Here is a 27,319-nt window from a genome sequence, read left to right as displayed (position 1 = left end):
ATGTCTCTATTTAGGAGTGACTTTTATTATCATTTTACATTTATTGTTAAAATGAGGAAGGGGAGGGACACCTGGGTGTCGAAGTTGGTTAAGCGTCCGACTCTTGATTTCAGCTCAGATCATGATCTCAGGGTTCTGAGATGGAGTTCTGCATCAGGCTCTGTGCTGAGCGTGGGGCCAGCTTGAGATTCTCTCTCCCTCCCCCTCTTCCCCTCCCCCATTCTTGTTCTCTTTCTCTCTCTAAAAAAAAAATTAAAAATAAATAAATAAAAATTTTAAAAATGAGGAATGGGAGACCTCTGACCTGACAAAGTTTTCTTCCCATTGCCTATAATCCTCTCTGAAGGACACAAAGCTTGAGAAATTAAATCTCCATAACAATCATGGAAGAATAATATGAATAACCATAAACATTCATTGAGAGCCTACCAGACACTGTTCAAAATGCATTACAGCTATCATTTCAGTTTACCCTACGGGATATTATTATTGCTATGTATAGCTGAAGAAACTGAGACACAGAGAGATTAAGAAAATCCCCAAGGTCACCCCACTAAAAATGCAGGGCGTGAAGATGAACCCAGGTGGTCTGAGTCTGGGGTGTGTGCTGTCAAGAACTGTACTTCATGCATTTCCAGAGTCTGGCTCAAGAATGAGGGCAGGCAAATCCTGGACTGTTCGTGGAATCCCACCAATGTCCTAGCAGATGATGGTGACCTTCCCTTCATATTGCAGGACCAAAGTGGACCAAGAAGCCAGAACCCCCCTGTTCATGCTCTTAGCCTTTGCACTCTGCCCACAGACCATCCCTTCTCCCCTCCCACTTATTTTCCCCTCAGTGGCCCCATCAATTCAGGAGGCACGTGCTTCCATACTTGGAGTGCCAGGGCAATTGGCAGACCCACACAGGGATGATGCAGCCGGAAGTCCCAACAGGGCCTGGGAATCACTGGGGCAGGTGGTCCCCTGAGGCAAACACAGGAGGGGGGCGCTCAGGAGCCACAAACAATTCAGAAGGGGCACGGACCCATATTCTCTGTTTATAAGCTGAACACTCCAGACCGTGTATTTTTCCGGGAGGAAAAATCCGTGGGAAGAAAGAGAGACAAAAGCAAAGAGGTGGTCTTGGATTCCACCCAAAGGACTAAGTTTCCACTCTGCACTATGGTTCTTCCTCAGCTAACATCTGTGAAACATTATGTCAAGATAGGCTTCAGTTTTGCCTGAAAGGTTTTCTTCTTCTTGCCTTTACATTTCCCAGAGCTTTACAAAACAGAGTTGTTATTGGTTTCTTTTTTTCTTCTATTTGTTTCTTTGTTCGTCTGTTCTAAGCTCCCATAAATACATGATTCCCTGGCTTATCCAACTCCACTGAGCCCCATTACTCTTTGCTATTTAAACATGCCATTACAACATACTTAAAAATTTTTGAATCATTTTTATGGAAATCTTTACTACATGTGTTATGTGCATCTCTATTCCTCTTAAATAGTATATATTCCAAATTTAGCCTTTTATTATTGTTAACTAGAAATTGACGGTATTAACCAAGTATGATTCACTACGTGATGCTCTCAGATGCCCCAGAACAGTAAAGGAGCCTTGGCCTAATTGACTCCAGAATGTTCATAGCTGATGTTTCTCTTATTATACTATAGTTTCTTCCCCTCCTGCTTGTTCTTGCTTCTCCATATTACAGCTCTTTACAGCTGTTCCTATTGCCTTTTTTTCTACAACCCAGAGGAAACTTCACTTTTAATTAAATCAAACCAACACTAAATTTAGTTCTAATACCCAGCTTCAAGTTTAAAGCTCTGCTATTCTCTAAGGTAGCCACCAGCCACATGGAACTATGGAATTGGTTGATATGACTAAAAAATTGAATTTTTTATTTCATTTAATTTTAATTAATTTTAATTTTAAAACCAATCCTCAATTCAGTTACTGGAGCGCTTTTAAGTATATTCATTAACAATTTGGGTATATGAATTCCCTTTTTCGATTAACATTTAGCATTTGAATTGAGAAGTATAAAATATACACTGATACTCGAAAGACTTGCTCTGCATAAAAGAATATAATATACTTCATTAGTAATTTTTATAGTGATTACATGTTGAAAGTATAAAATTTTAGATATATTGAGTTAAAGTATACTGTTAAAATTAATTTCACCTGGTTCTTTTTACTTTTTTAAATATGACTACCAGAAAACTTTAAAGTGTGCATGTTCCAACACATTCCGGTTGGGTAGGGCTGCTCTAAAACCTTGTTACTCAAATTATGGTCTGTGGCCCAACAGCATCTGCAGGGGAATTTGTTAGAAATGCAGAATCTCAGGCTTGAGGCACCTGGGTGGCTCAGTTGGTTGAGCATCCAACTCTTGGTTTCAGCTCAGGTAAAGATCTCAGTGTCATGAGGTCCAGCACTGTGCGTGGGGTCCGAGCTCAGTATAGTCTGCTTCTCCCTCTCCCCTCTCCTCCCCCTCTGCCCCTCCCTCCTCCTGCTCTCACAAGTGCAGTCTCTCTCTCTCTCTCTCAAATAAATAAATAAATCTTTTTTAAAAAATCTCAGGATCAAGCAGACCTACTGAATCAGCATCTACATGTTATAAGATTTCCCAGGTGATTCTTAACAAGATTAAGGAGCACTGACTAGAGAGCTGTGCTTCTCAAACTGTGGAGAGGATTCAGTTTTTGTTCTGTTGTTTAATTTCCAATCAAGTATATACAATTACATTTGTAAGATATAGTAAAAACGAACTATGAAAACAATGAAAATGAAATGAAAAAAATGTCAAAATATAAATTCAAAATTCGTATGTAGTCAAAAAATTCAGCAAATGTCATTAAATGAGCATACAAATAAAGTAATTCCAAAAAGTAGACCCATTTTTCTTTGAAAGTGTATATATACGCAATTAATATAGAAAATCACTATTACACTTGCAACCTTTAGCTAAATAAAACATTGTGTGTGAAACTGTCTCCATTTGAAACACCGTAGGCGCACTTTTACTATACATTGGACATATTAATAGTTAAAGTTTTTAATGTGATCATTAAGCTGGCTTCTTGTTTTTTATTTTATCTCATCTGGATTGGAGGGAAGACCATGCTCTTCTCAAGGGATAGTGTATATCTAAACTCTAAGTTTTGCCTAATAGCACACATAAAGAGAGAAACACTGTTCACAAAAGTACGTTGATTGGAATGGAAGAAGAAATTTTAAAGTGATCTCAGGAAGTTTAGGACATTCTTTTTTTTAATTTATTTTGAGAGAGAGAGAGGAAGAGCAGGGTGAGGGGCAGAAGCAGAGGGAGAGAGAGAATCTCAAACAGACTCCACGCTGAGCACAGAGCCCGACATGGGGCTCAATCCCACAACCCTGAGATCATGACCTGAAATCAAGAGTCAGACGACTTAACCGACTGAGCCACCCAGGGGGCGTGCCCAGGACATTCTTGTAACTGCTATCCAAAATGAAGCAAGTAGTGCTGTATTTTCAAAACTTATCTTCAACCTTTTATCAGTGGCCAGTTCGGATAGTTTATTCTTTAAGTTTATAATTAAATATCAGTTATCTTTCTTTCTTTAAGATTTTATTTATTTGAGAGAGACAGAGAACACGCACGTTCACTTGCATGAACTGGGGGAGGGGCAAAGGGAGAGGGACAAGCAGACTCACTGCTAAGCAGTAAGCCCAGCCTCAGTCTTGATCCCAGGACCCTGAGATCATGATCTAAGCCCAAGTCAGACGCTAAACTGACTGAGCCACCCAGATGCTCCAATATCAGTTATCTTTCAATGAAAGAAAATGATAAATTGTATGCATTTTCGGATAACAGTTTTCAAACTAACCTTAAAACATCACTAATGTAGTCCCACTGCCCACGTCTAGTATACAGCTCAACCACCACAGCATTTCTCGCAGGGGTCAGATAAAACTGAGACTGATCTGAGTCTCGTTCAACATATAGGAGTCCACATGCGTGGATATTGAGCAATGTTGAATTACCGCTGTAAAAGTTTCCAGATGCTTACTCTCAATTTCTGTACTTATCTTGTCATAGAGTGCTAATGATCAATTCAGCTCCATATTGCTCAGCCAACTACGTCTTTGAGTAACACTGCTTTAGATCTCCCGCAGAATAAAAGATCAGGACTTAAATAGTCATCTTTCTCAGAAGACTTTAGATTCCAGTTTTCTAGATTTATTCTGGACAAATGAGACTGTCAGAGGTGGGGCTACAGACAAGCAAGATACAGTGAACCCATTAGTTGATGAGATTGGCAGGATTAATTGAAACCATTAATTGAAAGATATGTTTATAATTTTATTCCCTGTAATCGCTATGCATTTCATGCAGATCTAGATTCACATCATTTGAGGGAACAAAGTGAGCCCTCCTCTACATGTGAAGTTTATATTTGTCTTTCCACTTGTTCACACAAATAAAATAATTATTGTTTCACAGGTAAAAAAAAGAACTATACATAACAAAATGGTAACCAATATTAAAATACTAAGGCCCGCCTTCCTATTAAACTCAGAGCATCCTTCATAATACATCCAAAAGACAGAGGCAATGTATATTAACAACTACATATATACCAAAACTGCTTACTATTCAACTTGGTGGGAGTTGTCTGAGATACTAATATTTGCCATTTATTCAGGTCGAAACTGGGGGTGGGAAATGGTCTTTCATCATGTGTGTGCACAGTTATCCAGTCTAGAAACCTTTGACCTGCTTCTTCTCCCAAATCCTAACTCCAAACCGCTCCACCATCCTGTGCCTTCTGTCATTCTGCTGCCTCAATTTCCACTTCTCTTTTTCAACTGCCAATGCTTCTGCTCAGGCTGCCTTCAGTGATGGCTAGAGTGGATTTGTGTTTTAGGCTCTTCACCAGCCTCCTTCCTTCTTTTCCAGACTTCTGTCATTCGTCTTTTGTAGAACCAGAATTAGCTTTCCAAAATATAACAGGAATCACTTCCACATTAAAACATTCAGAAGACTGCCATCACCTTCCTATAAAATCCAAATTCCTTAACCTTAGACACAAAATCCTTCATAATCTGAACCCTCTTCTCCATAATCCTTTCAACAACACCCTGTGAAACCAAACTACCTAGCAATTGTCCATCATCCAGACACTACTTCCTGGCTCTGGTCTATTTCCCTATTTTCCTGTATTTTGCCATAATGCCATGTGAATCTGGAAAGGTGAGTTCATCCTGGGTTTATTTGTTCACATGTAATGAATGAAATTGCAGTCCAGATCATAAAATTCAGTGTTCAGTGTTCACCCTACCTCAAGTGCAGGATAACAAATCCCATTAGAAAGGGTAACTTTAATCTCTGTCAATGTTTGAAATGTCTAAAAATTAACATCCATTTTCATGTGTGTGCTCACACATGCACAAATGCATACACACTCATGTGCGTACACTGTTTGTACAGGAACATGTTGAAGAAGGCAGAGCCAGCCTCTGTAAGTCTGTGGTTTCCAACAGCTGCAAGGAGATGTCTTGTTACTCAGACTTTCCATTCCCAGAAGATTATCCAAACTATGTGCCAAATTCTCAATTCCTGGAATATCTCAAAATGTATGCAAACTGGTTCAGCCTTCTGGAATGCATTCAATTCAAGGTAAGACACAAAACATCAGTCAGTAGTCAGAAAGTATTGCCTACCTGTTTCCTATTTCTCTCAATAGCCTAGCCCTTGGCTCTGTAGATGAGATCATGAACTGGCAAGATTGATGACACCTGGCTGGATTCCTTTTCCCCTTGTACTCACACCCACCCTAAGTAAATCTGGAGGTAGAGGTGGATACTTTCTGTAAGGATTCACATGTATACATTTTTAGTTAGTAATAACTTCATCCAGGTACCCAAAGGTACCTGAAAATATCAAACCACAATCTCAGCTTGGGACAAAAGCACATTGGGACATTGATGACTTCTGCCAGTACCTAGGTCCTCTCTTCTTGAGTATCCCTTTATAGGAATAAATATGTGCAATGGCCCATACACAAGAGAACCTCAGTATTTGAAGGAAATCTTTTCTAGATATCCTTGGGAATAGAAAAATCTTTGAATATTGTTCTTTTCATAGACCTTACCCACCTCCCTTCCCATTTCCAAGAACAGAGATAGGAAGAAGGTAGAAGGATGGAGGCAAATGAATATACTCTCTTTTTTTCCCCTTCTTTTCCTCTCCAAGAAACATGAAAATCCATGTGTTTTCCTTCTCCTATCTCCCCCTCTCCTTGATACAGATGGGGATGGTAAGGAATTCCAAGGGAATTGAAAGCAACATAAATGACCAAAACTAGTAGTAAATAAGATTCATATTCACAACCTTAAAAGTACTGACCAAAATGTAACCACTATCTTGAAGAGACATCTGCCCCCCCGTGTTCACTGCGGCATTATTTACAATAGTCAAGAAATGGATACAACCCTAGTGTCCATCAATGGGTACATGAATAAAGAAAATGTGGCACACACGTACACACACACTAGAATATTGTTTAGCCATAAAAAAGGAAATCCTGCCATCTGCAACAACATGGTTGGACCTTTAGAGTATTATACTAAGTGAAATAAGTCAGACAAATACTGTATGATCTCACTTGTATGTGAAATTTAAAAACACCCAACTCACAGAAACAGAACAGATTGGTGGTTGCCAGAGGTGAAGGATGGGAGTTGGGGGATATGGGTTAAGATGGTCAAAAGGTACAGACTTCCAGTTATAAGATAAATCAGTTGTGGGGATATGATGTACAGCATGCTGAATATAGTTAACTGCATTGAATTGTATATTTGAAAGTTGCTAGGAGAGTAGATCTTAAAAGTTCTTATCACAAGAAAAAGAATTATAACTATGTGAGGTGATGGATGTGAACTAAACTTATTGTTTGTTGGAATTATTTTGCAGTATATACATTTATCAGATCATTACATCATATACTTTAAACTTACACAGTGTTGTATGCCAATTATATTTCAATCAAACTGTAAGTATTCCAGTTTTCCAAAGAGTATTTTACTCCACTTCCTTATTTTGCAAGGGACACTAAAAATGAAACACTACCATAGTGGAAGTATATGATCCACAGAAATATTTTTTAATGCATCAGAGCTCCTGAATCTGAAGCATTTCCTTTACTAACATGGTACCCCAAGTCTATTTTAAAATAATTGAAAAAAAAAAGTTTAAAGCTAGATGTTCACCAAATTTTTAAGAAAGTACACACATAAGAAATTTCTTTCCTCTCTGTGCACTCCAAATTTTTAATTGCAAACAGTTCTTATTTTTAAGATAAAAGTAAACTTTATTTTGAAATCAATTAATTTTTAATTAACTGAAAACATATTTTAAAAAGGAAGAGTTCCTAATACAAATTTTGGAATCCAACAAATGCTTCAAATATTATAAAACAAATAGTGAACCCATTAGGAAAGACTTGAAATGCCTGTCTTCTCTGAGAACTGAAAAAGAAAGGCAGCAAAGTCTCTTGGCCAGTGGAGCATTGATGCTTTTAAATTTGACTGTAAATTTATTTTACATATTTTCTGAATCAGAACCTCGCACCTATAAACTTATATGCACTCAATTAAAACAAAAAATAGACTGAAATTTGGGATCCTCCCAGAACATTCAGGCCATAAAGTTGGCATTTCCCAATCATTCTCAGGATCTGGGAAAGCTTTAGCAACATATTCTATAGGACCTTTCATAAGATCCAAATTTATATTTTCAATTTATATTACCCATGTCTCTCCTAAAGCATAGCTCTAGGAGAGATATACATAACAGAAATAATGAAAAAGACATCCGAAGACCATGGTTCTCAGTTCTATCACGTACTGTGAGAATTTGAGCAAATCACTCAAACTTTTTGGATCTCATCACTTCTCTTAAATACCCCACCGCTCTAAACTCTAAGCTTAGAATACTTTCATCCAGAAAATTATAGTTAATCTGCTAACTCGATTCAATTTCTAAGTTTATGCTTATTAATTATGGTTAGTCTGTGCTCTAGAACATTTGAAATGTCAACTGATACATTGGACAGGAAGCCCTTACTAGAAACTTGACAACAAATTGTGACTATAATTCTCTTTTCAGACTAAAGTCTGCAAAGTAACAAAATGCCCAGATTTTACTGTCACCAGCCAATGGGAGGTGGTCACTCAGCATGAAGGAAAGCAAGAGTCTGCCATCTTTGATGCTGTCATGGTCTGCTCTGGTTTCCTTACTAACCCGTATTTGCCACTGGACTCTTTTCCAGGTACAGCATTTTCTGAAACTGATCTTAATTTGTCTCAAGGGAGCCATCTTGTTACTGGCTTGATCTGGGAATGCATTTCTATGGTTCCTCCGTTAAATAGTTAAAGTTGTGAGGTAACAGGGATTCTTTTCTAACCAGCACTTTCTGGCCAGCTTTTGGCTTTCATTTGTTTCAAAAACCAGTAAGTGCCCAAAGGTAGAATAAATAACTAGCAAGCAGTTTTATGCTTCACTAAGGTTCAATGTCCCTCCGTAAGTGATGGGTATCACTCAGAAAGTCTTCTAAGTCACGGGATACTTACGCAAGTGGTTAGCCTCAGCAGTAGCACACAACCAAAGCTGAGTTTAGAGGCCACAAAGGTCAATCAATGAATAAAGAAAAAAGTAGTGTGATTTTTGTTTGTTTGTTCTGTAGAGGTTTAGCTAGATCAGAGGTATTTGTCACTAGGTCAGTAGTCAACAGGGAAAAAAATCTTGGGACCCAAGTTAAGTCATCCTTGAGTCTCAGCTTCCTTATCTAGTTTTTGCAACCATGATTCATGTTAATCTGTGTCAAATTTCCACTGGATGACAGTGCAGAGGGACTAGAAGAGGCAATGGTTTCGTTTATTTTTATCTGCATTAAGTTTTCAAAAATTTAAAACTTTAGGAAAATTTTCTCTTCATCATCTAAATATGACCTGGAGGGATCTCAAGGCTTATCTTACAATAAACTCACATACCTCCAATGCCCCCAGAGCTTACTCAAGCCAGGTCAAGTCAGGATAAAGCACATCCTGAAAACTACCCTTGACTAAAGTCATTGAATCGAAAGCACCAAGTCCAGTCTTCTTCCTGATACAAGGAACTATTCTCTAACATCCCTGAGAGAGGCTCTGCAGCCTCTGCTTCAACAATTTATTTGGCACCCACAAAGTGCTAAAAATACAGAGGTGGATAAGACAACAGTAGCCTGTATGGAAGGAACAAAAAGAGACTTATAGGAGTCCAGTGGCGGAATCACAGTCTACATAGGACCTGCAAGTGATACCAATACTCATTTTATGACTAACTCATGTACATCCAATGGTGCTGGCTCTGCCCTCCACATGTCATTCAATTCAGGTCAAATTAGGATAAAGTGTACCTGGAAAGCAACTGAACCAACATCCTCAGTTTGAATAGGATGGGCTTGAGAGCAGGAGGTACAGATTCTGGGCTATACAGTCAACAAGCTATACAATCTTGGGCTTTCCACTTAACCTTTCTAAGCCTCTGGTTTTTTGCCAAATATGAAGGGCTTGGACCACCTTACCCAACAGCGTACATCACAAATCAAGCAAACGGAGCTCTATGGGACTTGCAGTCTTTTTTTTTTCCAGTCTTTTTTTTTAAGATTTTATTTATTTATTTGTTTATTTATTTATTTGAGAGAGAGCGCACATGAGTTGGGGGGAGGGGCAGAGGGAGAGGGAGAAGCAGACTCCCCACTGAACAGGGAGCCTGATGTGGGGATCGTGCGGGACTCGATCTCAGGACCCTGGGATCATGACCCGAGCCGAAGGCAGACGCTTAACCCACTGAGTCACCCACGCACCCTCTCAATACCAATCTTACCAGCCACTACCAATTGGCCATTTGAAATCCCTGGCTAGTTAATCATTAAGGAGGCTTTGAGCTCTAAAGTTCTGTGACTTTAGATTTGAAAAGGAGTCCTCCAAATCTCACCAACTCCCTCTCTGCCTCACAACAGACTTGCTTAGTACATAGTACATACACCCTGGGGTCATTGTTTTGTTTTGTTTTGTTTTTTAAAGATTTTTATTTATTTATTTGACAGAGAAAGAGACAGTGAGAGAGGAAACACAAGCAGGGGGAGTGGGACAGGGAGAAGCAGGCTTCCCACTGAGCAGGGAGCCCAATGAGAGGCTTGATCCCAGGACCCCGGGTCATGACCTGAGCCAAAGGCAGATGCTTAATGACTGAGCCACCCAGGCGCCCCCCCCACCCCGGGGTCATTGTTAACTGTTACAAAAATTCAAATTCATTGAAAACATTTAAAAACATGTGTCTGGAGACAATTCCAAAGATGTTCCAAAAAGTCTTAGTAAAAGTAACAGGTATCATAAAACAAATGTATAGCTTCCCAAGATAACTACTTGTATTCATTCAGATATACACATTCTAGTGTGTTTACTAACACAACCACATTCACCTAATAAAAGTGCTTGCTCTGTCTTCCTGTGATATAAGAGGAGAAAATATTAGTCTGATAGAAGACTCAGCCACAGAGTCTCATATTTGCTCATTTGTGATCCCAAAGAGCCGTTCTAAGCAAATCTAAGATAATTTAACATCCAGGGATAATGATTCTATGATTCTCCTTAAACTTGTCTAGCTCTCCCTCCTCAGCCATTCTCTGATCCATATTGGGTCCTGGCTGAATTAATATTTGAACTTGGTTGCATCATTGTTAAATTCTAAAGGCTCTGGATTATGGTGGGTTTTAACGGAGATTCATATCAGATTTCTAATGATTCAAGGTGAACTAAAGAGCTACCAGATCTTGACAAGGCTACTTGCCACAAGCATCCATATTTATCCCCTGAGAATCTAGATGTCTTATCACTTTTTTCTGGAAAAAATCGGTTCTTTGTATAGTGTGTGTTACTTTTGATTGATTGTGTTAATGCAACCTTGAGAGTATTTTCCAAAACTCTCTATTCACATTTAATGTTTCAGTGAGAAATTTGGCATCAACTGCCTGAGCTATCCTTTCTCGTTAGAACAGTAGATCTAAACACAGTATAACTAACATAACCCCTTTTTCTCAGAGCCAACTCTTGCTGACTCAGCAAACTCAACCTGAGTTATACTCAGTCACCAAGGAGAACTATCAGTGAACTTCCCCAACCCACATGGATCTTTTTGAATAAGAACCACATTTTATTTATCTTATTTCCCTAATATCAACTAGCACAGTGCCAAGCACATAGATGCCAAAAAAGGTTGGCTGAGTGGAGTGGAGGCACTTGACTCCAAGTTTCCTTTAACTTCTCTGCTCTTGTTCCTTGCTTGTGAAAAGCTCTAATATAGTCAAATATTAGTAAGTAGGATATTACTGTCCCATTGATTTCTATCAACTTTTAAGTGGTAATGACTCCTTACACTTTTGCTTAACAAGTCTTTATGCCACAATATTTCAACTTGGCAGTAAATAAACCTAGAGGCCTAGATTATCTAGTGAAATAGAGTAAGTACCTCCATTACATAATCCCTCACTAATTTCTGTGTCTTATAAAACCATGTATTCATATTTTGGATTTTTCTTAGAGTATGCTATTAAAAAATACCCACAATAATCCATCAAAAGGATATTAATGGAACAATATTTATGTTTCATTCACTGATCCTATAAAATTCTTTATTTGACTTTCTTTTTCTATAGGTATAAATACCTTTAAAGGCCAGTACTTTCATAGCCAGCAATATAAACATCCAGATATATTTAAGGACAAGAGAGTCCTTGTGATTGGAATGGGGAATTCGGGCACAGACATTGCTGTGGAGGCCAGCCACCTGGCAAAACAGGTACCATTCTTCATGTTACTTAATGAAAAACTTTATCTTAAGATGCATGCCTCAGGCAAACACTGATAAATGATGAAAGAAATAAATATGCCTAAAGCACACACACATACAAAAAACAGATTTTTATTTTTTTAAAGATTTTATTTATTTATTTGTCAGAGAGCACAAGCAGGGGAAGCGGCAGGCAGAGGGAGAAGCAGGCTCCCTGCTGAGCAGGGAGCCGGATGCGGGACTCGAGCCCAGGACCCTGGGATCATGACCTGGTCTGAAGGCAGAGCTACCCAGGCATCCCGAAATAAAAGATTTTTAAAGTATTTTTCGTGTTTATAAATTTTACTGCAAATTCCAAACGTCATTTTTCCTCCAAGACAAACTTCTCTGACTTCCTATTTTTGTCATTTTCCCAGTCATCCAACAAGAGCTACAGGAGACATCTGTGTCTTACCTGGTCCCATCAGTGAGAAAATCCTGTCCTTTTTCCTTGTGAAGATCTCCCATCCGCTCCCTCCTTTCCTTGTTAACCGCCACTACCCTCAGCAGGTCCATACTCGAAGGCTACCCCACTGTCCTCCTAATAATAATTGTAGAAATAATTCATATTTATTGGGGCTTCCTCTGTGCCAAGCATTTCACTAAATGCTTTACTGCATGGCCTCAGTCATCAAAGGAAGCCAGTATAGTGGGTCCTGTCAGTACTCTTGTCTGTAGATGAGGAAACTGAGGCTTACAGAAGCTAAGGAGACTGTCTGAAGTTGTGCCACTTGCAGATGGCAGAGCCAGCCTTCAAGTTTAAGTCCCTCTGACCCAAAGCACCTGTAACTAATTCTACCCACATCCCTGCATGCCCAGTCCCTCCTCCCACACAGCAATCCTTACAGACACCCTAACACCGACAAACAAATCCTTTGAAAAGCCAGCTCTCATTATGACGCTCTTGTGTTTAAAAACTTCTAATAACTCCCCTTACAAAAAAAAAAAAGTCAACTATACTCAAGTAAAAAAATAAAAAATAAAAAAAAATAAGTGGGAGAGAGAAGCAGAGGAGGCAGATCTGGGAAAGCACAGGCCACTTTTGATCGCTTTGCCAAACCACAGAAGCTAAGAAAGCTATGCTGGGTCCGTGCTCCTGCCAAAATGTACAGAGAAACTCTTTTTACTAAAATATAAAATAAAATAATAAAATAAAATAAAACAAAAGCAACACAAAAGAAAATACTAATGAATTGCAGACGATTAGCCCTGCATTATAGGGTTCTCCTTAATCCGGTTCAAATCTGCCTTTTCAACTTTATCCCCCACTACTCTGAGCCCTTTCCAATTCTGCGTCTCTCTTCCCCTTCCTCGTACCATACCCCTCCCTCCTACAGTGCCTTTTGTCCTTTATCACAATCCACATGTACATCCCCAGCTATCTCACCCCAACACAGTGTTCTCTCTCTAGTACTAATTTATGTAATAATTGTAATGAACATTCCTCAGTTGGCATTCATTAACAGCAAATAAAGATGAGTTGTTGGCTTCTGATGTGCCAAATGTTGTGCCAGGCACTGGGGATACACTGAAGAACACAATAGACACAAGATTTCTGCCATTGTGGAGCATAGAGTCATGGGGGACACAGATATCAACTAAATAAGTATAGATAATTAGATCACTAATTGCAAGAGTGAAAATAGCCATAAAGAAAAAGGATTGGGAGTGTGTGACTATAATATTCCTTTTGGAGACTTTCAAAAAAGGACCTGATTGATTGATTGATTGATTGATTTGGAGAGACTAGCGGTTTGGTGGAGTTATCCTGAAAGAAGGGAAAGGAGGTCCTGAAATAAAAAAGAATACAGTCTCATCCACTATGACCACCACATGTGGATAGCATATTATTATTTCTATTTCTCTAATGATTGGAAATTTCAAACTCAGTCACCTGGTAAACTCAAATAGCCAATCTGTAAAGTCAAAAAAAAAAGAATTCACCAAAACTAATTGTGTTACTGAACTTTATTGTCAATTCAAACAATGGTTTCTGTTGAAACTCGTTGTAGACAACTTTCAGTTGCTGTCATACCTACAAAATTGTAACCACCTGCTCATTGTTTTTTCACATGAGACCTTGGTTGTCACAGTATCTCATTCATTGTGGTGGCTAGCACTGTGTATGAAGAATAATAAGTTCTCCATTACATGTTCTAAGGCATCTTAATACTCGAGATACTCAAACCACGATCTCAAAAGAATAACTTTAAGATGGGAGCTGGAGGAGCCAGAACTATGTGGTTGAGGATGTATTTTGAGGGTGGCAGACTTCTGGTGCCATTCTAATCATGAAACTTCCTGAATTTCTGGCAAAGCCAGCCCTGTTCCCTGGGTCAAACTGAGTGGCTTCTTTGATTGCTTCCAGGTGTTCCTCAGCACCACTGGAGGGGCCTGGGTGATGAGCCGAGTCTTTGACTCAGGGTACCCATGGGACATGGTGTTCATGACTTGATTTCAGAACATGTTCAGAAATTCTCTCCCAACTCCATTTGTGACTTGGTTGATGGCAAGAAAGATGAACAGCTGGTTCAATCATGCAAATTATGGCTTAGTACCAGAAGACAGGTAAATATAGTGTATCTGCTGAGGGTTGTTAGGAAGAAAGAAACTTGATCCTTCCACTGGCATACCCAAACCAGGCAATAACACAACCACATGATTGAATATGAAGGAAAACCTCATACAAATGTACTTCATAAGAGCTAACTGTTTTTGAGTTCTTAGTAAGTGAAATTATATATTTCATCTTGTCAATAACCCTTTAAAGTATTATTATACTCTCCTGCTTATCATGGGTAAACTGAGGCTTCTCAAAGTTTGGTTACTTGCTCAAGCTCATTTAGTAATAAGCGAGCCCTGTGAGCTCGGCAAGTTACACAAGCCTCCGCTACAGTGATCAAAAGAGAGTGACTTGTCTATGACTCCTTTGACATAAGCAACACACTTGCCTTGTTTCACTATGTGGGAAAAATCAAATGCTGTAGTTGCCCCTCACCATCTCTCCAATGGCAATGCCTTCTTGCCCTTGCCAAGAGGACCATGATCTCAGTCTGACCTTAATTCGATCTGTAACTGAGTTATCACCTACGACTTATCTCATTAGCAAAAACTGACTGCTCTACTTTCTCATTCATTAAGTTTGTACAGTGATATTCCATTACCAGGGTGGCACTATAGCCTGGAGATCATGTCTGATTTTCTTCCAGAGTTCACTCTGGACCAGCATGGACCACGTGACACCCAAGCCACCACTGATGGCACACAGCCCCCTTGTTTGTGTACATACACTTGTTTTCTCTTGCTCTCTCCATCTTTCTCTCCCATACCTCCCTCTCCCCAGCTCTCCCCTTGCCTCTACTATTGCCATCTTCTCCTTCCATATTTCTTACCTGCCCTCTTCTACCTCCTGCCTCCAAGCCCCCAGGGGTTTTGACTCTTGGCACCAGAGCTTTGTTTACCATAAGCTTTGTCTAACCTGGATGGCAGCTGGGGGACTATGACGAATTTTATTTAATCCCATAAACCTTAGAAGATGTGAAATGAACCTAAGGAACTATCATCCCTTCACTCTTGGATTTAATCATTTATCATTTCCAAAGTTCTTGCATATATATACTATTTCATGTATGCCATGTTATTTGGTTTGCCATGTTATTTAGGATTTTGGAAATTTTGAGACCATCCCCGGCTCCTATTTCATATGCTCTTCATCCTACCCAATGAACTAAGGATGACAAGGGTCAGTATCCCTATTTTACACATGAATAAAAGCCAACTGGGACCAAATGACTTCCTCAAGCTCTGTTAAGTATAAACATTAGGACAAGAAGCCACCCTTCCTCCCTCCTATTCCAGTGGCTCTTTCCATTTTATCACACTGTCTCTTTCTGTGCCTTCACCATAAGCTCAAAAGGGCTCAGCTTATTTAAAATCATCTCATAAAGTATTTGCTTAGTGATCCCAAAGGCATAGGAAGAAAAAGATAATTCTGCCCTTGTTCCTTTTATTTTTTTTTTTAAGATTTTTATTTATTTATTTGACAGAGAGAGAGTACAAGTAGGCAGAGAGGCAGGCAGAGGGAGAGGGAGAAGCAGGCTCCCTACTGAGCAGGGAGCCCGATGCGGGACTCGATCCCAGGACCCTGGGATCATGACCTGAGCCGAAGGCAGCCGCTCAACCGACTGAGCCACCCAGGTGCCCCTGCCCTTGTTCCTTTTAAACACATGCCTGCTTTTCTTGTACAATTGCTCCCTAGGAGGAGAGAGCTCCCAGCAGTTCTCAGCCAACGTAGAAGTCCCTAGCTTCCCCTGTAGTCCTTCAGCCCTGGGCTATCTCTAATGACAGTGATAACTGAGAGCTGAAAGTCCACAAGGGAAACAGAAGCCAGAGAAAGCTCTGACCCCCTTCTCCACAGGCGTCCAAACTCTAGTAAATGGCAAACACATTCCATAATTCTTGGACATTCATGAGTCCCTTCCACAGAAGGAACTTCTCCCATGGCTGGTACCTTCTGCCTGGCCAAGGGGAGAGTCCCAGAATGAAGAAGGGAAGGGAAGGAGAAGGTAGGGCTTGCCATGCTGGTCACTGGCAGATCTCTTCCCTGCCCACATTTCTGTTTAGGACACAGCTGAGAGAGCCTGTGCTAAATGACGAGCTTCCGGGCTGTATCATCACTGGGAAACTTCTCATCAGGCCAAGCATAAAGGAGGTGAATGAAAACTCTGTCGTATTTAATAACACCCCAAAAGAAGAGCCCATTGATATCATTGTCTTTGCCACGGGCTACACCTTTGCTTTCCCCTTCCTTGATGAGACTGTAGTCAAAGTTGAAAATGGCCAGGCATCACTGTACAAGTACATCTTCCCTGCACATCTGCCACAGCCAACCCTGGCTGTTATTAACCTCATCAAACCCTTAGGCTCCATGATACCCATAGGAGAAACACAAGCACGATGGGTTGTTCGAGTCCTGAAAGGTATGTGCACGAGAAACCACAGGGCAAATGTTTTTGGCATGTTATTTGGAATATTGGAAATTTTGAGAACATCCCCAGGTCCTATCTAAAACAACACAATCTTTAAAAGCAGGATCCATTCTATTCTTCGGAATTACACTATCATAATGAATTTGAACCATTACCAGCACAAAAGATAAATCAGGAGTCAAAAAATATAAGTTGTTTCTACCTGTTATTTTCACCGAATCAACAGGTTTGACTAAAATGTAAAATTTCAATCAGTGAAGTGACAGAATTCAGTTGTGAGGTTTTGCTGTATCAGATAACTAGTGAGATGACCAGATGCTTACAACTTTTCGCCTGGTAGCATTATTACCAGGAGAATACCACTTTTTTTGGCCAAGTCACTGGGTACTAAGAATAAAAGATGAGCGGTAGTAAAGCATCTTCACCCACTAAGCAAGCAGGCTTAAAGTTAAATTGCCTTCTTTGTGCGTATGTTTCATAGGCATAAACAAGTTACCACCACGAAGTGTCATGATAGATGAAGTTAATGCAAGAAAAGAAGACACACCCAGTGGGTAAGTTAACTAAGTTAACCACTTATACATCTTTTTTGAATCATCACTCAAATTGGTAAAACAATAGCAGACAGAGGTGAGTTACACTGGAGGAAAAAGAAGCACCTGAGACTTAGAGGAAAAAAAAAAATCTAGCCTAGCTTGTTTAAGGAGAGAGGGCAGAAAAGAAATTGAGAAGTTTAAGTGTCCCCAGTCGTCACTTCAGACCATGATTTTCCAGCGCCACATGGTAAGCCAAAGGCAGATGCTTAACCAACTGAGCTACCCAGGCACCCCTCTTTTATGTTTTTAAATGAGTGGAAAAAAAGAAGAATATTTTGTGATATGTGAAAATTATAGGAAATCTAAATCACAGTGGCCATACGTAAAGTTTTATGAGAACATAGCCGTACTCATTTGTTTACAGATTGTGTATAGCTGCTTTTTAGTTACAACAGCAGAGTTGAGTAGTTGAGACAGAGACCATAATATGGCCCTTAAAGCCTAATGTACTTACCATTTGGCCTTTTGCCGGAGTAAATTTGTTGACCCTGTTTCCAGAGAAGAGGTTTCCACTTATGCCCTGCTCTTTGGCTGGCACTCAAGGGCCAGGGATAAGAGAAGGAAGGTGGCCAGCAAAGAAGGGAGTCTCGGCCTCCCCCACACCCCCAATTCTCACTCCTAATCCAGCTAAAACATCTCTGGTTTTATCTGTTTCACTGTGAATCTGTTTTGCGCTTTCACATAAATTTTCCCTTAAAAAATGGTTTCTCAGACCAAAAGAAAGTTTTAAAATCACTGCATTTAAGAATTTTTATCACTTCTCTAATTTATATATGTTTGCAGACTTCATGTTGATCTATCCTTGTCAAAGTGCTAAATCCCAAAATAATAAAAACATTTTAGATGTCTCTTTTTCACCCTCAACCTGGAATATGATTCAATCTCCATTATGGAATTCTGCTATAACATAGATAATTAATTAGAACTGCACAGTGGAATTGTGGAACACTGCATCAAGAACTAATGATATACTGTATGATAACTAACAACATAATAAAATAAAATTTTAAAAAAGCATTAAAAAAAAGAACTGCATAGTGGAAGGCCTCTTGTCACAGGTCAGTCAGTGATTTTAGGGACTAAGCCCTGCTTTACAGGGAATTCTATCCTATTGATTTTTGCGGACTTTTACATTATATAAATCTAACAATATTTGAGTTTTAGAAAAATTTAGGAATAGTGAAATTATGTAAAAACTTTCTTTCTAGAAATTGTTAATTATTTGACAAAAGAACTAAAGAAATACCAGCTGCATTACGAGCATCTGGAGCACCATGCGTATAGAGTATCTTGTCAAGGAGCTCATCTTGCATTTAAAAATATATATATAATGAGACCATTAGACAGCTATGAGCTTAGAGGGAAGAACACACTAACCATTTCAAATTTTCTAACATTGCTGTTTACTTTTTGGCACTTTTACTTGTTCTGGATTATCATTATTTTACCTTTTTGTCTTTATCCCCAATTTTCCTTTTATGAAGGTTTGGCTTGTGCTACTGCAAAGCTTTACAATCAGATTATATCACATACATAGATGAACTCCTGACCAGTATCAATGCAAAACCCAACCTATTCTCTCTGCTCCTGATGGACCCACGCCTGGCTTTGACCATCTTCTTTGGCCCATGCACACCATACCAGTTCCGCCTGACTGGCCCAGGGAAATGGAAAGGAGCCAGAAATGCCATCTTGAACCAGTGGGATCGAACATTCAAAGTCACCAAAACTCGAATTGTACAAGAATCCCCATCTCCTTTTGCAAGTTTACTTAAACTCTTAAGCCTTCTGGCTTTGCTTATGGCCATTTTCCTAATTTTCCTATAAATAAAAGATTACCCAGATGGCTTCTCAGATGCACATAGTAGATTTACAATGCTCTGGTCCCTCCATTGCTGTGTCATTCTCTTCATAGCCATGAACCATATTTGGGTGGTCACGGCTACCTCCCGTCCTTCCCTGGTTGGTCCCAGGGCTACCAATGGTATTCCTGGGCCTCTCCCAGCTCCATCTGCTTCCAGTGCTAGAGGAAGATAATCACAATTTATGTGCACTTGAAGGCTGCTAGGAAGTTCCAGGTTGACTTTACAAGAGAGAGCTGTTTAAGACAGCACTCTGAGCATTTATATCTCTCTCTCACATAAACTATTTTCATAGGCCTCAACTAAAACCCCCTACTTCACAAAAGATTTAGTTGTACTAAAATGATCCTGTTATGGTATGAGCTGATTAGAAATAAAAAGAAAGAAAAAAACCTAGAAACTGAATGTTTCAGGTGGTCTTTTATGCTCTTTTTACAAGTTGAGGGGAGAGAAGAGGATGAGGTGTCTACTCATAAAGGCCATAAAAGAATTAGGGGTTCAATAAATTCACTAGATGTGTCTAAAGGAATGCAAGGAAGATAGAGAAAGAAAAAGACCATATGATTTCACTTATATATAGAATCTAAAAAACAAAATAACAAATAAACAAAACAATAACAACAACAACAACAACAAAGAAACAAAATCCAGAAACAGACTCACAAACACAGGGAATTGGTGTTTCCACAGGGGTGAGGGGTGGGAGAATGGGAAAAATAGGAGAAAGGGATTAAGGGGTACAAAATTCCAGTTATAAAATAAGTAGGTCATGGGGATAAAAAGTACAGAATGGGGAATATAGTCAAAAATATTACAATAACTTTGTATGCTGACAGATGTAACTAAGCCTGTGGTGAGCATTTTGCAATGTATATCATCATCGAATCACTATTTTGAAAAAAAAAAATTATTTTAATAAAAATAAAAGTATGATCCTGCCTGGGAGTGCTTATTCCCCTAGAATGCACTCTACAACAAAACGGGGTGCTCCAGCTGGCATAACAACCCAAATCAGATCTACCCCACAGAAAATCAACCACCTCCACTCGTTCATGGAGCCAGGCTCCATGAAATGAAATTTCCATAAAAACCCAAAAGCATGGGGTTCAGGTAGCTTCCAGATTGGTGAATACATAGAAGTTTGGGGAGACTGATGCCCTTAAAGAAGACATGGAGGCTCTTCATCCCTTCCCACATATCTTGCCCTATGCATGCCTTCCATCTCATTTTTCCTGGGTTATATCCTTTTATAATAACCTGGTTCTCTAGCAAGTAAAATGGTTTCTCTGAGTTCTGTGAGCCACTCTAGCAAATTAGTCAAACCCAAGGAGGGGTCATTGGAATCTCCAATCTATAGCTGGTCCTCAGAAGCATGGATGACAATCTGGGCTGAAGTGAGAGGAGAGGGCATCTTGTAGGACTGAGCCCTTCACCTGTGGAATCTGATGCAATCTCTGGGCAGACAATGTCAAAATTGAGATCAATGGTAGGACACCCAGCTGATGTCCAAGAATTACTTTGCAGTGTAGGGGAAAAGCCCCCACACACATTGGAATTGGGTGCAGAACCCTTAACATAGAAACTCATAATGAAAAACTGCTCCATTGAATACTCGCCCTTGAAGCAGAGCATTCCTCATGAAGTTGGCTAGAGAGTTTCAGTGCTCAAGGTGAAATGTGGCAAGACAAACTACCCAGGTCACAGTGACATACCACAAGAACCAAGCTGGAACCTGAACCTAGTCTCCTCTTCAGTGCAATCACTGAATACATTGATCTGAGGGATTGAATGTACAAGTAGACAATGGCCAGACCACCTACAACAGTAGAACTCTGACCCACAACCTCCGCACCAGTCCAAAACAGTCAGGACTTGATCAGTGAGTGCCAGCTTCTCACTTTTATCCCTGCTTCCAACTCAGGACCAACAAAAGAAAGTCAGATATACTCCTCAAAACCAGTCATATATGATGCCTTGCTTCTAGCTAGCGCACTTCCACCTCCTTCATGCCAACAACCTCTAGTGAGATCCTGCCCCTTTTTCCACTATAAAAAAAAGTCCCTATTTTAAAACTCTGTAAATTATAGACGATAATAGCAATGCAAAATTATCTTGTCTATAGACATGTAAATGACATCTACTAAAGGTATAATTGGCTTCCCCTCCCCACTGTGGGAAACACTAGTTTTGCCTCTACTTTGTGATATTCATTTCAATATCCCTGAATCTATAAATGTGTGTCACCTTCAAACTGATGGTCACATCTTACCAATCCCCTCCCTCTTTAATAACAAGTTAAATAAAGTCTTTCAACTGTATTCCTTTTATATCTGTATGAGAGTCATGATTTTGCCTCCTTTGAGAATTCTCTTTTAGCACCTCTCTCAGGGAAAAACAATTCCATTCATCCATAGTTTTCCACTGAAACACAAAAGAAGTCACCTTGGTTCCCCCCGCCCACCAACACCCCTTCTAACAGTCATCAATCCTATCAGTGTGTCTCTCTTGCAGAGCAGGGATCCACTGGAACTGTGTGTGAAAGCACTGGCCACAGAGTCAGCCTGCCAGGCTTGAATTCCACTTCGTCGTTTTTAGTTTGATGAAATCCCACTTGTCTATTTTTGTATTTTTTGTCTGTGCCTTTGATGTTATATCCAAGAGATCATTGGCAAGACCAAAAATGTACAAAAGTCTACAATGAATCTCTCCTCGTGTCTCAAGTCCTCATGGCCAGAATTGCATCAGACACAATCATTTCCTCAGGGAATGAGATTCCCTTTTGATCAAAAGACCCACACCTGGAGCAGGAGAGGAGCCAGCATTCCCAGGCTCAGAGCTGCATGGAGGAGTGAATGGATCTCCGACTCAACGTCTCTCTCTTCACCATTACTTTTCTCATAATTCTCAGTGATTTCACAATCAAGTATACAATCCTTCCCCATCATGCCCTCTCAGTTCCCTAAACCCGTTACCTCTAATGATCTTACCCTCCACCTGTCTCAACCACTCATTACTATGTTCACCCTCTAGACCAGTGATGTCCAAAAGAACTTCCCACCATCACAGAAATGTTTCATCTTTACTCTCTGATGTGATGGCCACCCTCCTCGTTTGGCTACTAAGCCCTTGAAATGTGGCTAGTGTCAATAAAGAAATGTATTTTAATTTTTTTAATGTTAATTAATTTAAATCTCAACTTAAATAGCTATATATGGCTAGTGGCTGTTGTATGAACCGGTGCAGGTCTTGGCCTTGTCGTTCTCAGCAAGAACAGCTCTCCACAGTCTGATTTACAAACATCCCATTCTCCACTAACCATGCCATCGTCTTCCAGCTAAGTCCTTCTCATGCAATGTTCTCTTCTAACATTGGGCCTTCCAATCCAAACACTCAGCTATCTTTCACTTCCTGCCTCCCCTTAGCTTCTCATTTCCCTCATTACCCCTCTTAGACTTCGTGATTCAATAATATCACACTTGAATGTGCTTTAGCACATTGAAGACCATAGCTAGAATGGAGAAATCAATTCATGGCAACACAGAGTCTCTAAGGACAGAAATGAAAGCTGAATGGCAGAACTTAAAAATGCTACAATGAGATCCAATCGAATCTAGATAATCTAACAGCTAGAGTAAGTGATACAGAAGAATGAAGTAGTGACCCAGAAGACCATTTAATAGATAAAAAGGGAAAAGAGGAGGCCAGGGAAAAACAACTCAGAATCCATGAAAATAGAAATCAGAGAAATAAGTGACACCATGAAGCGTTCCAATGTCAGAATTATTGGAATCCTGTAGGGGGTGGAGAGAGAGAGAGAGAGAGGACTAGAAGATGTATTTGAGCAAATCGTAGTTGAGAACTTCCCTAATCTGGGGAATGAAACAAATATTCATGTCTTAGAGGCAGAGAGGACCCCTCCCAAGATCAAGGAAAATAGGCCAACACCCTGGCATGTAATAGTCAAACTTGCAAATCTTAGAACCAAGGAAACCATCTTAAGGACAGTTAGGGGGGAGAGATTCCTTACGTACAGAAGGAGGAACATCAGAATAACGTCAGACCTATCCACAGAGACCTGGCAAGCTAGAAAGGCCTGGAAAGACATATTCAGGGTACTAAGCAAGAAGAACATGCAGCCAAGAATACTTTATCCAGCAAGGCTGTCATTTAGAATGGATGAAGAGATGCAGAGCTTCCAAGACCGGCAGAAACTGAAGAATATGTGACCACTAAGCCGGCCCTGAAGAAATATTAAGGGGGGTTCTATAAAAGGAGAAAGACCCCAAGAGTTATATAGAATAGAAATTTACAGAGACAATCTATAAAAACAACGTCTTCACAGGCAAAATGATGACAATAAATTCATATCTTTCAATAATCACTCTCAATGTGAAAGGCCTAAGTGTTCCCATAAAATAACACAGGGTTGCAGATTGGATAAAAAGACAGGACCCATCCATATGCTGTCTACAAGAGACTCATTTTGAACCTAAAGATACATCCAGACTGAAAGTGAAGGGATGGAGATCCATCTTCCATGCCAGCAGACCTCAAAAGAAAGCTGGGGTAGCAATTCTTGTATCAGACTAATTAGATTTTAAACTAAAGACTGTAGTTAGAGACACAGAAGGACACTATATCATTCTTTTTTTTTTTAAAGATTTTTTATTTATTTATTTGACAGAGAAAGAGATAGCGAGAGCAGGAACACAAGCAGGGGGAGTGGGAGAGGGAGAAGCAGGCTTCCCGCCAAGCAGAGAGCCCGATGTGGGACTCGATCCCAGGACTCCGGGATCATGACCTGAGCCGAAGGCAGACGCCCAACGACTGAGCCACCCAGGCGCCCAACACTATATCATTCTTAAAGGGTCTATCTAATAAGATCTAACAATTGTAAATATCTACCCCCCCAACATGGGAGCAGCCATCTACATAAGCCAACTGTTAACCAAAATAAAGAGTCATATTGATAATAATACGTTAATTGTAGGAGACCTCAATACTCCACTCTCAGCAATAGACAGATCATCTAAGCAGAAAATCAACAAGGAAACAAGAGCTTTGAATGACACACTGGACCAGATGGACCTCATAGATATATACAGAACATTCCACCCTAAAACAACAGAATACTCATTCTTCTCAAGCACACATGGAACTTTCTCCAGAATAGACCACATACTGGGTCACAAATCAGGTCTCAACTGATACCAAAAGACTGAAATTATTCCCTGCATGTTCTCAGACCATAATGCTCTAAAACTGGAACTCAATCACAAGAAAAAATTTGGCAGAAATTCAAACACTTGGAAGCTAAAGACCACTCTGCTCAAGAATGTTTGGGTCAACCAGGAAATCAAAGAAGAACTTAAACAATTCATGGAAACCAATGAGAATGAAAACACATCGGTCCAAAACCTATGGGATACTGCAAAGGCAGTCCTAAGGGGGAAATACATAGCCATCCAAGCCTCACTCAAAAAAATAGAAAAATCTTGAATTCACCAACTCTACACCTTAAAGAACTAGAGAAAAAGCAACAAACGATGCCTAAGCCACACATTAGAAGAGAAATAATTAAGATTAGAGCAGAGATCAATGAATTAGAAACCAGAAACACAGTAGACCAGATCAATGAAACTAGAAGCTGGTTCTTTGAAAGAATTAATAAGATTGATAAACCACATCTTTTTCTCAATGGGTTTGCTGTCAGAATGCAGGTGTCGTGAAAACCTTCCCTCGACCTAAACCAAAATGGGAAAGGAAAAAACTCACATCAACATCGTCATCATTGGACACGTAGATACGGGCAAGTCTACCGCTACTGATCATCTGATCTACAAATGTGGTGGGATCGACAAAAGAACTATTGAAAAATTTGAGAAGGAGGCTGCTGAGATGGGAAAGGGCTCCTTCAAGTATGCCTGGGTCTTGGATAAACTGAAAGCTGAACATGAACGTGGTATCACCATTGATATCTCCCTGTGGAAATTCAAGACCAGCAAGTATTATGTGACCATCATTGATGCCCCAGGACACAAAGATTTTATCAAAAACATGATTACAGGCACATCTCAGGCTGACTGTGCTGTCCCGATTGTTGCTGCCAGTGTCAGTGAATTTGAAAGTGGTATCTCCAAGAATGGGCAGACCCATTAGCATGTCCTTTTGCTTACACACTGGGTGTAAAACAACTAATTATTGGGGGTGCCTGGGTGGCTCAGTTGGTTAAGCGACTGCCTTCAGCTCGGGTCATGATCCTGGAATCCCAGGATCAAGTCCCGCATCGGGCTCCCTGCTCGGCAGGGAGTCTGCTTCTCCCTCTGACCCTCCCCCCTCTCATGTGCTCTCTCTCTCATTCTCTCTCTCTCAAATAAATAAATAAAATCTTTTAAAAAAAAAAACAACTAATTATTGGTGTTAACAAGATGGATTCCACTGAGCCACCCTACAGCCAGAAGAGATACGAGGAAATCGTTAAGGAAGTCAGCACCTACATTAAGAAAATTGGCTACAATCCTGACACAGTAGCATTTGTGCCAATTTCTGGTTGGAATGGTGACAACATGCTGGAGCCAAGTGCTAACATGCCTTGGTTCAAGGGATGGAAAGTCACCTGTAAAGATGGGAATGCCAGTGGAACCACACTGCTTGAAGCTCTGGACTGCATTCTGCCACCAACTCATCCAACTGACAAGCCCTTGTGTCTGCCTCTCCAGGACGTCTACAAAATTCTTGGTATTAGTACTATCCCTGTGGGCTGAGTGGAGACTGGTGATCTTAAACCTGGCATGGTGGTCACCTTTGCTCTAGTCAACGTTACAACTGAAGTAAAGTCTGTTGAAATGCACCATAAAGCTTTGAGTGAGGCTTTTCCTGGGGACAATGTAGGCTTCAATGTCAAGAACGTATCTGTCAAAGATGTTCATCGTGGCAGTGTGGCTGGTGACAGCAAAAATGACCCACCAATGGAAGCAGCTGGCTTCATGGCTCAGGTGATTATCCTGAACCATCCAGGCCAAATCAGTGCTGGATATGCCCCTGTGCTGGATTGTCACACAGCTCACATTGCTTCAAGTTTGCTGAGCTGAAGGAGAAGATAGATTGTCCTTCTGGAAAAAAGCTGGAAGATGGTCTCAAGTTCTTGAAATCTGGTGATGCTGCCATTGTTGATATGGTTCCTGGCAAGCCTATGTGTGTTGAGAGCTTCTCTGACTATCCTCCTCTGGGCCATTTTGCTGTTTGTGACATGAGACAGATGGTTGCTGTGGATGTCATCAGAGCAATGGACAAGAAGGCAGCTGGAGCTGGCAAGGTCACCAGGTCTGCCCAGAAAGCTCAGAAGGCTAAATTAATATTATCCCCAATACCTGCCACCCCAGTCTTAATCAGTGGTGGAAGAATGGTCTCAGAACTGTTTGTGTCAATTGGCCATTTAAGTTCAATAGTAAAAGACTGGTTAATGATAACAATGCATCGTAAAACCTTCAGAAGGAAAGGAGAATGTTTTGTGGACCATTTGGGCTTTTTTTGTTGGTTTTTTGGGGAGTTTTTTGCATTTATTGCAGAGTTTTATTGCAGCTCATACACCAAAAGAATGAGAGACAGAGAGCATGAGAGGGAGGAGGGTCAGAGGGAGAAGCAGACTCCCTGCTGAGCAGGCAGCCCGATGTGGGACTCGATCCCGGGACTCCAGGATCATGACCTGAGCCGAAGGCAGTTGCTTAACCAACTGAGCCACCCAGGCGCCTGGACCATTTGGTCTTTTTGTGTGTGTGTGTGGCAGTTTTAAGTTATTAGTTTTAAAAATCAGTACTTTTTAATGGAAATAACTTGACCAAAAATCTGTCACAGAATTTTGAGACCCATTAAAACAGAAGTTTAATGAGAAAAAAAAAAAAAAGATCGCTAAACCACTGGCCAGACTTATCCAAAAGAAAAGAGAAAGGACCCAAATTAATAAAATTA

General features: G+C 40.2%; 1 protein-coding gene and 1 pseudogene across 1 annotated transcript; both read left to right on the top strand.

The window, feature by feature from the left end:
- The first annotated feature begins 5,206 nt into the window (after positions 1–5,206).
- On the top strand, positions 5,207–19,750 carry FMO1 (flavin containing dimethylaniline monoxygenase 1). Its single transcript, XM_045879145.2, is given in 8 exon segments — positions 5,207–5,227; positions 5,465–5,653; positions 8,144–8,306; positions 11,733–11,875; positions 14,274–14,473; positions 16,529–16,884; positions 17,375–17,447; positions 18,974–19,750. Coding segments are annotated over 8 exon segments (1,488 nt in total). The 3' UTR covers positions 19,317–19,750.
- Positions 19,751–25,099: 5,349 nt separating this feature from the next.
- On the top strand, positions 25,100–27,008 carry LOC123846996 (elongation factor 1-alpha 1-like; annotated as a pseudogene).
- Positions 27,009–27,319: the final 311 nt, after the last annotated feature.

This window comes from Mirounga angustirostris, unplaced genomic scaffold, assembly GCF_029215605.1.
Source record: "Mirounga angustirostris isolate CCGP_5_RB_7025 unplaced genomic scaffold, mMirAng1.0.hap1 SCAF_6, whole genome shotgun sequence".
Taxonomy (NCBI): Eukaryota; Metazoa; Chordata; class Mammalia; order Carnivora; family Phocidae; genus Mirounga; species Mirounga angustirostris.
This window is presented reverse-complemented; position numbering and strand designations above follow the sequence as displayed.